At 38.2% G+C, this 13,361-nt stretch overlaps 1 protein-coding gene across 2 annotated transcripts in view; it reads right to left on the bottom strand.

Moving 5' to 3' along the window:
- The window catches only part of necab1 (N-terminal EF-hand calcium binding protein 1), a 176,154-nt gene that overhangs the window by 111,970 nt on the left and 50,823 nt on the right, over nt 1–13,361 (bottom strand). For both annotated transcript variants that reach the window (XM_087985848.1, XM_087985847.1), the window contains exon 4: nt 6,733–6,758. In XM_087985848.1, the coding sequence (XP_087841974.1) occupies nt 6,733–6,758 (26 nt within the window). The remainder of the gene's footprint in view (nt 1–6,732; nt 6,759–13,361) is intronic.

The following is a 13,361-nucleotide window of genomic DNA, read 5'->3' as shown; positions in this document are numbered from 1 at the left end:
TCTAACACCATCCTCTGCCCCCACCCTATCCAACACCATCCCCCACACTCCCCACCCCATCCAACACCGTCCCGGTCCCCACTTTCCCATTCAACACTGCTCCCATCCACCCCCACAACACCATCCAAAACCACTCCCGTCTGCCCCCACAACCCCAGCCCACACCACCCCATCCAACACCACCCCCGTCTGCATCCACAACCCCATCCAACACCACCACCCACCCCACAACCTATCCAACACCGCCCCCGTCCACCTCCATAACCCCATCCAACACCATCCCCAGCCCCCACAACCCCATCCAACGCAGCCCCTGACCGCCCCCACAACCCCATCCAATACTGCCCCCTGTCCGCCCCCACAATCCCATCCAATACCCCCCGGTCCGCCCCCACAACCCTATCCAATATCACTCCCGTCCGCCCTCCCAACCCCATCCAACACCGCCCCCCCATCCACCCCCTCAACCCCATCCAACACCATCCCCGCCCCACAACCCCATCCAACACCGCCCCCTGTCGAACCCAGCCGCGCCACGCACCCCACCCCTGTCAGACCCAGCCACGCCTCCATCTGTGTGCACCCACGAGCCCCTGTCAGGCTGTCTGCCCCCACCCCCACACACCTCCAGAGCAGCCTGACTGGACACCGACATCAAGACTACTGCTGCCTTTGCGAGGGTGAGTCTCAAAATAGCGCACACGCATACACACACACACATACAACGTCTCACTGCAACGTTTTGACAAATTCCATCTTTGCCCTGTACAGGACAATATTTGAGAGATTATCTGGGGAAGGGCGGTTTCGGGTACACTCCTGTGTAGATCTCCAGGGAAAGTGTGGGGAGAGAGAGAGAGAGAGAGAGAGAGAGAGAGAGACAGTGCCTGGACAGCCATCAATGTCCAGGACTGTTCTCGGCAGCATTTCAGTAAGCTGGGTTCATTTTTATTCACTGTAAACAAAAGATTATTGAGGTTCCTTTGTAGTACTGCATCTTTAATTAGCACCAGTAAATTCATTCTTCTGTACATCAAGATGTCACTTCCCAATACAATCCCTAACTGTTGGGCCTGACTAGATTCTGGCTAACAATTGCTTCTATGCTCCTCTTACCATGTTTGCAACAAAAGGTTTTACTATTCAGTGTTTTTTCTCCTTTTCTGATCTTTCTGTGAGATTGTTTGACAGCTCAGCTGCTGCAGCTGGGACTGTAAGAGTAATTCTTCAAGCCATACAGTTTTTAAAGCTATAATCATTCATTATTGCCTCTGCGTCCATTGGAATTCTCAGCTCTTGCTTCATGGGAATTCTCACCATTGTTATCTTATTATGCAATGAAGGTGTGATGCTGGAAAAGCACAGCAGGTCAGGCAGCATCCGAGGAGCGGGTGAATGCACGTTAAGGGCATAAGCCTCTTCAACAGGAAGTATCCTTGGATGCTGCCTGACCTGCTGTGCTTTTCCAGCATCACACTCTCGACTCTGATCTCCAGCATTTGCAATCCTCACTTTCTCCTTATTATGCAATGATACCCACTAACACTACTATGTCGTATGTGCTGTGATGCCAACCAATATAAACTTTTCAAGGAATTTCATTTTCAAAACCAACTTGTGGTTGGAATAGTTGACTGTGTCTAAGTCCTATCCATTTACAGTGATATACCAAACACACTAGCAAGTCTTAATGAGAAGAGGTTCATGTCTTAAATAAGACAAAATCTTTTGCACAATAGCAATCAGGTATAGGTTACATTAGTAAGTTAGTCATTGTCACTAAGAATATTGGGAGACCTGTGAATATGTCTTCACCCTACAATATCTTAGGATGTTCTGCTTTTTATTCACCATGTCCTTATGGTGCCATCAGATTGGGTGGGGCTTAGTGGTGTCTCCAACATTAACATTTTCAGAATTATTGAGTTATGCAACATATCCCATGATTCTCTTTCATCAGGAGTGGAAAGCATTGTTCAAAATCTCAGTTGATTTTGAGAAGCTTGGTTTTGCAGGTCAGCTGAAATGGCTTTATCCTGTTTCACTCACTCACTTCCTGGGTTCAGCAAAGAAAGAAAGAGAGAGAGAGAGACATCCTTTTTTTTCATCTCTTGTGCAGGAATGACTAGCGGTTTTCTCAGCTGTGACCCTTACAGCACACACCTTCACCCATTAGCGCACCCAGACCAGAATTACATTTGTTTTCTAACTCCTACTCTTGAAAGGAGAATAAAATTCATGCCTGCAGTTTGCAACATAATCCATTGGAAATGGCTTTCCGCAGAAAGTGGGAGTGTGGCAGTCCACCCCTTGTTATCATGTAGCCACAGTCACAGTCCTGCTTGTTTTATTTGCCTCCCTTCCTTTGAGATTATTTTTAAATTTAGGTTCCCTCAAACCACTTTGAATGCAAAATTCTCGAATTCCTCTTCAGACAGCCACTGTTTTTACATCCACAACCACCTTCTGGGGTTGTGTTCTATTTCTTAAAAAATCATAAGGTTAATTAAAAGTTCAATATGTACATAAGTACTTTTGGTTTCTGACCAGTCGTTTAGACAATAGAATCATTCACAACTTTGGGATGTCCCAAAGCTATGTATGGTCAATGACATACTTTGAAATGTTAGCAATGTGATAGAGGAATCATAAAAACAACCACCCATAATTTGGGATAAATTGTTATCCTCATGGATAGAAGGTAGAAGAAATGTGAGAAGTGGAACTATGACACTTATGGGAGGTGCAGTTGTGCTGCTTGAGGGATATTCCATTAGAAACAGCAGAAAAAGAAGTGGCAAAGTAAGTTTCTGAGATGTGTTCATAAAATTTTAAGTAGAAAGTAAAGTACTGGAATTCCATAAGAAAAATGTACGCATGAAATGTCACAACAAACTTACATCCTTACATTCACAACAATGGGACCAGTTGTCACCGCTCTAGTATGTTACCGCCCTATCTCCAACCATTATGTCTTCAAGGATAGCTCCAAAATGCATGAGTTAAAAAAGAAAGAATCACAGATTAAGTGCTGCATTTTGGAAAAGCAAATCAGGACAGGACGAATACAGTTAATGGTAAGTTCCTGGGCATGTTGCTGAACAAAGAACCTTGGAGTGCAGGTTCATAGTTCCTTGAAAATGGAGTCTGAGGTAGATAGGATAGTGAAGAAGGTGTTTGGTATGCTTTCCTTTACTGTTCAGAGCATTGAGTATAGGAATTGGGAGGTCATTTTGTGCCTGTACAGGACATTGGTTAGGCCACATTTGGAATATTGTGTGCAAATCTGGTCTCCTTTTTATAGGAAGGATGTTGTGAAACTTGAAAGGGTTCAGAAAAGATTTACAAGGATATTGACAGGGTTGAAGGATTTGAGCTACAGGGAGATGCTGAATTGGCTGAGGTTGTTTTCTGTGGAGCATCGGAGGCTGAGGGGTGACCTTAATAGAGGTTTATAAAATCATGAGGGGCATGGAAAGGGTGAATAAACAAAGTCTGTTCCTGGGATGAGGGAGTTCAGAACTAGAGGGCATAGGTTTAGGGTGAGAGGGGAAAGATTTAAAAAAGACCTTGGGGCAACTTTTTCAACTAAAGGGTGGTGCATATATGGAATAATCTGCCAGAGGAGGTGGTGGAGGCTGACACAATTATGATATTTAAAAGGCATCTGGATGGGTACATGAATAGGAAGGGTGTAGAGCGATATGGGCCAAGTGCTGGCAAATGGTACTAGAGTAATTTAGGATATCTGGTCAGCATGGACGAGTTGGACTGAAGAGTCTGTTTCCATGCTGTACATTTCTATGACTCTGTGACTTTATTTAAATCATGCTTTTCATGATCATTGTTTGTTTTTAAAAAAGTCTTATACCCAATGAAACAAATTTTGAAGTGATAATATAGTTTTCCATAAAATATTTAAAATGTGAATTCAAACTTTTATTCCTAAATAATGGACTGGCATAAGATTTCAGGGACCAAAGCCCTCCAACCAAGATTGCTTCAGAGATACCAAACCATAATTCACTTGGAGTATTTTGGAGTATAACCCTGTCAGTTATCAAAAAAGGATGTTAGATATGTATATACATCCCCCTTGAACAGTGCAGTTGAACTCTGCCAAGATTATACTGGGTTACAATTGTAAACATTTGTCATTGCCCAGAAGTTATTTTTTGATTTGTTTTTAATTCTTTGGAGCTAGCAAGGACAGGAGTGCTCCCAGCAGATAATGTCAGTTATGACTAGATCCCTTCACACTATTCTCACATCAAGGCAGGTAGCCTGAAATTCAACACAGCAGTCAGACAAGCTGCCTGTGCAAGTATAAGTGGCTTTGACAGCATGCTGGATTACTCAGATGAAAACAAAAGCAAAATGTTGCTGATGCTGAAAACCTAAGAAGAATAAACCTCAGAAAATGTTGCAATGCAGGAGGCATGCACTATGACATCACTATTCACAAATTAACAAAGAAATTGTTTGAAGTTGATGATCATTTATCAGATCTTGTCTCTCCTCACTGCTCCTACCTCCTTTTCATTCTTACACAAGATTGACATGGCCATTGTTATATTATATGTTTTGTTGCCATTAAGGCAGTTATGGAGCACATTCTTAACAACTAAATTGTTTGCTACATCACTTCTTCTGTTCAGAAATACTGTGGATAATAAAATAAAATACTGTGGATATTGAAGTCAGAACAATTCTTTTCTCTTCTTCCTTTCTCGTCTTTGGACTATTTTTGTAACATTATCTCCTTTTCTTTGGCATTTCAAAATTTACTCCATGAGCCTTCTATTTCTGCCTGGTGGCATTATTTACTTCCATCTTTTCCCCACGCACCTGTAACTAGCTTCTTTCTAAAAATTTGTCTTTCATTCTCTGCTGGCAAAGCAATTTCAATATTAACTCTTCCAGAGCAATTGCCTTATTCAACCTTAGATCTTTGTTTTGGGATTGATTACAATTGCTTCTGGACATTTAGTATGCATCAAAGGAGACAAGCACATAAATAAGATTAGAATTTACTGAAAAGTTAATGACTTCTACCTAATAATTTTGTTCAGTCACTTATTGAACTGCTTGCCATACACCAAGTTTGCTCAAACATGCTTATATTGGCTGGGTCGCATATCGTTCCGATGCTGCTAGTGTTTTTTTTCTAATTGTCTCAGGTGAAAATGTGGGAAGTATGATATCCACAAAAAGTGCTGTAGTAATTAATAATGGCCTATGTATTAATTTTCATGTAACTTTTAAAAAATGAATATTCCATGAAGAAATTACATTAGCAAGAATGTTAATTATTGCCCATTTCATATAGCTGATGAACTGCAAGTACTAGACTTGCCAGTAATATGAAAGCCCAGAGAATAAGAGAGAATCATGTAAGAATACAAAATTGACTAAGGGACAAGAAGCACAGAATGACAACTGTTTTTGAGACTGGAAATGTTTCCCAAAGGATAGTACTAGAGGCAATGCTCTCTTTGAATCTGGAGAATTCATGAATCCCATTTCAATCCTTACATAAACTCTTGTATTTAGTTCAGCAGGAATGATATTTTCTCAGAACAAATATATGTGATTCTCAGGCTTTCCTTTTGAAACTTGAAGGGGGTATTTATAATGTAATACATTTTGCAAGAGACGGGTGGGTTTGGACCATACCATTTTACACTGTGTTCACTTCATCAGAGCATTAAAAAGGCACACTGTAAAACAGGATGCCCAGCCTTGACCTGGCCAGTCCACTAGATTAACTAATTTGACCTTCCTAATGTCCATATGAATAAACTAGATTTTAAAATAATTTACGTTGATAGCAGCTTGAATGTCAATTGATGAAATAAATTTTGTCATGGTTGACGGTGAATTGTAGATTGAGCAATATGCACATGGAGTTTGTCTCCCATCTGCATCAGAAGGAACCAGGTGTATTCATGCATTGTGACATCCGTTCCTGATTTCAAGAGATATTCAATATTTTATGCAGCATTTTCAATACTTCAATCACCACTATATTGATGTGTAAGCCTAGATACTTTGGTCCATGTCTTTGAAGTTGGCTTTGAAATAACAAACATCTAATGGGAATGTTGCCACTGAATCAAGGCTAGCACAAAACAGTGAATAATGCCAAGCTTATTCATAGGAGTCAGGGCATGGCTGAACAGAGTAAAGAAAATTACCGAAGACGTGGTCGAAGCCAGGCTTTTCTGCAAACTATTGAAGCGTTTAAAGCAAATACTGACAATTGGCATGAAGAGAAAATTGTTTCTTATTTGTTAACTTAATTTATAAGCTCCACAGGCATCAGTACAAATCAAATAATCAGTTGGGCTACATTGTGTTGTGGAATTATGATCAAAAATCTGACAAATAGAAAACATCAATTACGGACTGACAAAACAGAAGACACGTTGAACCACTGGAACACACATAAATACTACATTACTCTGTCCCCTTTGAACTCTCTTTCAGACAATTTACATCCAGTTGTCATGAATTTTTGCATGAAAAGTAAACCATATACACAACTCCAGAAATGTAGAATGGTTTGATTCAGTTTTTAAAAATTTAATTCCAAGTTTTAGTTTGAAAAAACATATTTTAAATGATCATATTGCTAAGTGGGTAATAAAACATTTAACATTATACAAAAAAATACAATATCTTAGAAATCTTTTCCTGCATTTTAGCACATGGTGAAAGCATAGCACTTACCACATATTTCTTCAATGTTGAGGTTGCTAAAATGAAAGCAAAAAATATATATATTTTAGTGATACTGCTGACCATGCTGCCTTGTACATTATTTACACATGGGTAATCTTTGATGCTGAAAAGAATTATCAAATATTTATTATATGGCACTCTGTCTCATGAAGTATTACCACACTTATATTTAAAAAGTCCCCTAAGAGTATATCTTTAAATGTATTAATAAATTAGATTGTATTAATTCAGTGACATTCAAATTTAAAAATTATTTTGCAATTGGGGTTCTATTGGCACTTTTTCAATATAATTGCAAATAGAAAATTAGACAATATCAATTATTTTAGATAGCACAGTAAAATGAGATAATTTTAGTCAAATGAGAAATAAATTTGCGGATTGAAAATGATGAAGATGATATCAAAAGAATTAAATCAGTTGTTTTGAGAAATGGCTTATGAATGTGATGGATGATTCATTAGGATATATTCTGATCCATTCAGTTAAAGGTGAACAAATTTATTGGTTTGCTAAACTATTGTGTCGTCACGTTGGCTTGATGATGTAGCCTGCAAACTTACTTTACTGAAACAAAATGTTCCAAACTCAAGATGCAATCTATTGGGATATGTACCTCTATTAAAATGCACTGTTGCTGCAGTTTTCTACAAGGGGAGAATTTTACAAGAACACAGAGACATTAAAGTTGAATACTTTCTGCTTAAATGCCGTACCAGTGCTTCACAATTGCCTGCTTGATCATTAACATAATTGATTGTCAGAAGCAGTAATGAAAGTGACAATGATTGATGGTGATAAGAATAAACCAGGAATGAAGATAGTAGATTATATAAGCAGTGTAACATTGTTCACTAGGTTTGCACCTGCAATTCCATTCAAACTTGGATGGTATGGGCAATAAATTTGTGCACCATGTTTCATTTACATGTTCCCATTCTTTTTCTGAAAGAAACATTGTTCTTCATCATTCTGCTAAATCTACATGATAGCAAAGACACAGGACTAGCTCATTTCCCCATCTCACTCCTCTGGAGTCATTAGCATGAAGGACCACCAAGAAAGAGTTAGAGGTAGTCTTTAGGACAGCAGCAGAAACCCTGTTGATGCCCCATTTGGAAAGACATGGCACCATAATGGGCATCGCTCCCTCTACTCAGTTTCCAAAAGTTTACCTTTTTAAAGATGCAAGTCAATCTGAATTTAGAAAATGATTTTCTTCTGTCACTTTTTGCAGACTTTCTCCTTGTGCTGTAAAAATGGTTTCATTGCAATTCTCTTCGTGCTGAGTTTTGGCAGAGGGGTGGGGGGATTCAGGAAAAATGAGATTTAGAAACACAAAATACAAAGTGAAAGATGAAAGCATCAGAATAATATCGTGATATGTGAAAAGGTAAGCAGAGTGGGACAGGAGGTGTCAAAGAGTTTAGCAAAAATTGTACGTCAGTTTTTGAGGTCATTAGAGGAAACAGAAGTTAAAAAATTAAATGATATATTCTTCATTTCAATGTCTGAAACACCTACAACAAGGTAGATGAACTAATGACAAAAGTAGGGTGTTTTAAATGTAATCGCCATTACAGAGCCATTGTTACAAGGAGATCAAGGGTGGGAAATAAATATATTCAAGATAGAGAATATTTCAGAGAGATAGACAGATGGAAAAGAAGGAAGGGTAGCACTGGTTGCAAAGAATAACATAAGGCAGTAAGTTAGAAAGGATCTTGACTTATAGGATCATGAATGTATAATCAACATGGGTAGAAATTATGAAAAGTGGAAGTCAGAAAATATTATTGGGAGTATCTTTAGGCCGTCATATCAGTGGACAGAGCAGTTCATGTTTGGAGCTTGTAATAAAGGCAATGTAATAATTGTGGGAGAAGTTTACCTTCATGTAGACTAAGACAATCAAATCAGCAAGCATGTTCCAAAACTGAGTTTGCAGAATGTTTACTTGACACTTTCTTGGAACACAGATTGTGGAACTGAGAAGGGATAAAGCTATCTTAGATTCAGCATGTGTAATGAAGCCAGAGAAGGAGCAGCACTCTGAAAGCTACTGCTTCCAATTAAACCTGTTGGACCATAACCTAGTGTTGTGTGATTTTTAACTTTGTACACCCCAGTCCAACACCGGCATTTCCAAATCAAGCCAGATTAATTAGTAACATCACAGTTAAAGGTCTTCTGAGAAACAGTGATCACATGATGATTCATTTTCATGTTAAGAGTAACATATTCCAAACATAAATAAGAATTTTAAATTTAACCAAATCCAATTACATAGATATGGGGAGAGAACTGACTAAGGTTAATCGGGTATATAGCTAAAAGATATGGCTATAAATGAACATTAGTATTTCTTTAAATTTTGAGAGTGTTCAACAGATGTACATTCTATTAGAGAACAAAAACTCAGCAAGAAATACTCATCCATTATTTACTCAGGGAGTTAAGGATTATTATATTAAAATAGGAGGTCTATAATATTGCAAAAAAAACTCTCTGAGCATTGAAATTGTTTTAGAAACCAGCAAATGACTAGTAAATATGGAAAATGTTTGAGTGTGACCAGAAATATTAAACACATAGTTGAAGCTTTTATAAGGTTAATAATCACATAATGCCAGGTTATAGTCCAACAAGTTTAATTGGAGCACTAGCTTTTGGAGCACTGCTCCTTCATCATATGTATATAAAAGTGAAGACAGTAGCTGGAGTAAAATGGTGGTCCCTTAGAAGTAGAAACAGGAGAAATTATTGTGGGGAATGAGGAAATGGCAGAGGTACTGAACAAATATTTTGTGTCGGCAAAAGTGTATTTCCACAAATAGATGGCAACTAAGCACTAAAAGAATGAGTCAAAAGGTGTAGCACTGGAAAAGCACAGCAGGTCAGGCAGCATCTGAGGAGCTGGAAAGTTAATGTTTCAGGCATAAGCCCTTCATCAGGAATTTCTGATGAAGAGCTTATGCCTGAAACGTCGACTCTCCTGCTCCTCAGATGCTGCCTGACCTGCTGTGCTTTTCCAGTGCCCCACTTTTTGACTCTGATCTCCCAACTGCAGTCATCATTTTCTAAGAAAAAGAATAACAAAAGTAATATCAACATGAACAAACGTATTCTAGAATATATATCGTCTAAAATCTGATAAATTCCCAACCCCTGATTTCTTTCACCCTCGGGTTACAAAAGGATAGTTGCAGAGACGTTGATGTGTTAGCCATTATTTTCCAAAATGTCTTAGAATTGGGAACAGTCCCACCAGATTGAAAGTTGTTTTTTAAGAAAGGAGGGTGAGAGATAACAGGGAACTTCAGGCCATATTGGGAAAACCTGAAAGCCATCATTAAGGAAGATTTAACAACATATTTAGATAAACCTAGCATGACTAAAATAAGTCAAAATGGTGTTACTAAAGGGAAATCCTGTTCAACAAACTTCTTGGTGCTTTTTGAATATGTAACCAGTATATGTAACAAAGGGAAACCATCAATGTAATATACCTCGGTTTCCAAAAGACATTAGATGAAGGACCACATGAAAGTTTAATAGACAAGATAAGGGCTTATAGAGTTGGGTGTGATATATAAGCACAGATAGAGGATTAGTTAATGGACACAAAGAAGAGCTAGAAAGAAACAAGGCATTCTCAAGTTGATGCACATTGCATAGTGGAGTGCCACAAAAGTCAATGCTGTAGACTATTTACAATCTTCATGAAGAACTTAGCTAAAAGACAGAAAGTAACATATCTATTTGTTGATATATATATAATTTGCTGATGATGCAAAGCCTGTTGGAATAGGAAGCTGTGGGAAGGACACAAAGAAACTGCAAATAAATATAGGCAGGTTAAGTAAGATTAGATTAGATTCCCTAGTGTCGAAACAGGCCCTTCAGCCCGACATGTCCACACCGACCCTCTGAAGAGTAACCCACCCCCTCTGACTAATGCACCTAACACTATAGACAATTTAGCATGGCCAATTGACCTGACCTGCACATCTTTCGAATGTGGGAGGAAACCGGAGCACCCAGAGAAAACCCACACAGACACAGGGAGAATGTGCAAACTCTACACAGACAGTCGCCCAAGGCTGGAATCAAACCTGGGACTCTGGCGCTGTGAGGCAGCAGTGCTAACCACTGAGCCACCATGCAAGCAGGAAATAAGATGGCAAATGGATTATAAAGTTGGGAAGTAAAAGCATGAAGGTATCACTTTGGTCACAAAAAATAGAGAAATAATATTTTTAAAGGTATAAACCTCTCATCATTGATATTCAAAGAGACTTAGGTAGGCTTGTGTAGTGACTGCAGAAAGCTTATTTGAGGTACAGAAAGCAATTAGAAAGACAAATGGCATGTTTGTCTTTCCTGCAAATGGATTGGAACACAGGAATGAAGAAGTCTTGTTACAGGTGAACGGGATTTTACGGAGACCACATGTGGAGTACTGTGTGCAGTTTTGGTCTCCCTGTTTCAGAAAGAAGGCAGCACAGTAAATGTTAATGACATTAGGTTCTGGAATAAGGGATTTGCCCTATAATAAATATCTGATCAAACTGGATCTATATTCTCTACAGTTTAGAACAATGTCATTCAGACATTCAAGATTTTGAAGGGACTTGAAACGATAATTGCTGAGAGATTGCTTCCATTCGTCAGGAAATCTCAAACAGGAGAAGAAACCCTTTGGAGGTAAAGACATCATATTGGGCTCAATGTGTTAACTCTGCTTTTCTCTCTACAGGTGCTGTCAGACTTGCTGAGTTTCTTTAACACTTTCTATTTTGATTACTGTGAGAGCCTGATATCCAGACTGCAAAGGTGAAGTCATTGATAAAGTAGAGTGGGAAGGCCAAGCAGCCAGATTTTCCTCCATTGGAATTTGTCATTACTGGTTGTAAACCATGTGGAAACAGATGCTGCTCCAAATTCAAGTCCCAATGTATAAGATAATGCACTTTCAAAATTCCAGAACACCTATGCTTTTTCAAAGTAAAGCTGATTTCTATACCATACTTCTTAATACTGCAATCCCATCAAAATGCATAATTCAAATTCCCCCTTATGTATATATTGTTTCTTAACTTTAAAGTGAGAAAGTGTGATTGCCCTTCATGGTGCTCAGTGGGTGATTCAAAGGGTGCAATGTGTCACAATGTGGCAAGGCAAATTATTTTTTTCCAAAAGTAACAAAGAATGCTGAAGAAGATCAATTCAATTATTGTCAGCTGAGAGTGAAGAGAGAAAAAAATTAAAGGCAGTGAATGAAGTTAGTTCATGTACCACAAAGCTATGTCCCATTCAGTCATCCATCCAAGAAAAATCAGGACAACTCCACCAACAATAAAACTGTCACTTCATGCACTAATCTACTTAACAGTGCGAAGCATTGCTGCAATATACCTCATCTGGGAAATACAGTGCTGTCACAAGGTATCATGGAGATTTCTTCAATTCTCCAGGACTTTATTGACCTCTGCTCACATGTCTAAGACCCAAATAGCTTTTACTTTCTTCAGAAATAATTTACGCAGCTCATGATCAATAGTAGCAAAAAAAAAATAATTTTTATTAAAAGCTAGCAAGGTGAGTTTGAAGAATGTGAATTATTTAGTATGGTCTGACAATGTTTATTCTAATTTCAAATGTCAAGTAATTTATTTATTATTGTGTACTGATGCCAAACTGAATTATTAATTCTAACATTTCACTGATCTCTCAAACTTCTCACTGGTTAAAATCCTTGAAGTGAAAATTGCTGACGACCAATAAGGCATTCACTATCACCAGTCTGTTGCTGGGACAACCATCACTAACCATGTAAGCAATTTATGGATTCAGTCTGATGACTTGATGTAATTCTTTGAAGGAAAAATTCATTTTCTTATCATGAGCTAGAATTAGACCATTATTTGTCAATGGCATAACAAACAAAATATGATTAGCAATCAGTATTTCTTTTAATTGTTTGTTGGACTTCAGTGAATGCTTAAATTCCTTCTGCAACCTCCACAACAAAGACATTGAAGGAATGGCTAACAGCATTGGCATCACAGAAGGCATAGAAAGCCTATAGGAACAAAATAAGATTTACATTGGTTTTCTGTGAAACTCGTGATCTGAATAAAAATTGTTTATGATTCATAGCCCCTGCCAGATAGATCACAAATTAATGATAATTTCAGATAAGGAGGAGTCATTTTCATCTTTCAAATACACCATTGACTGTTTTTACTCCTTATTATCTATGAGGTTAAGAGACCATTATGAACTCAGAATATAATTTGGTTTGCACACATTTATACTTGAATTCTACAGTTTAGCTTCACGTCTCACTTCTAGTGTTTCACAAATCATTTTGATGACTCCCACGGACAGCAAAACACATTAATGCTATATTTTGGTATAAGCCTGCTTCTTTTTCTGACGTTTGCCTGTGCAAACTTCCTCTAAGCTGAATGACTAACACAACATTTTAGCAAGCTGAGGAACTGAGAATTAATCAAACACAATCTAATTAAAACTGTTTTCCTTCACTTAAGCATCATGTTGACACATGTTGGTGTTAAAGTTTGCAATTTGCAAAAACAATATTAATGTTT

The sequence above is a fragment of the Chiloscyllium plagiosum genome, unplaced genomic scaffold, assembly GCF_037043375.1.
Source record: "Chiloscyllium plagiosum isolate Xiang-an unplaced genomic scaffold, Cpla_swu_hap1 HiC_scaffold_4, whole genome shotgun sequence".
Lineage (NCBI taxonomy): Eukaryota > Metazoa > Chordata > Chondrichthyes > Orectolobiformes > Hemiscylliidae > Chiloscyllium > Chiloscyllium plagiosum.
This window is presented reverse-complemented; position numbering and strand designations above follow the sequence as displayed.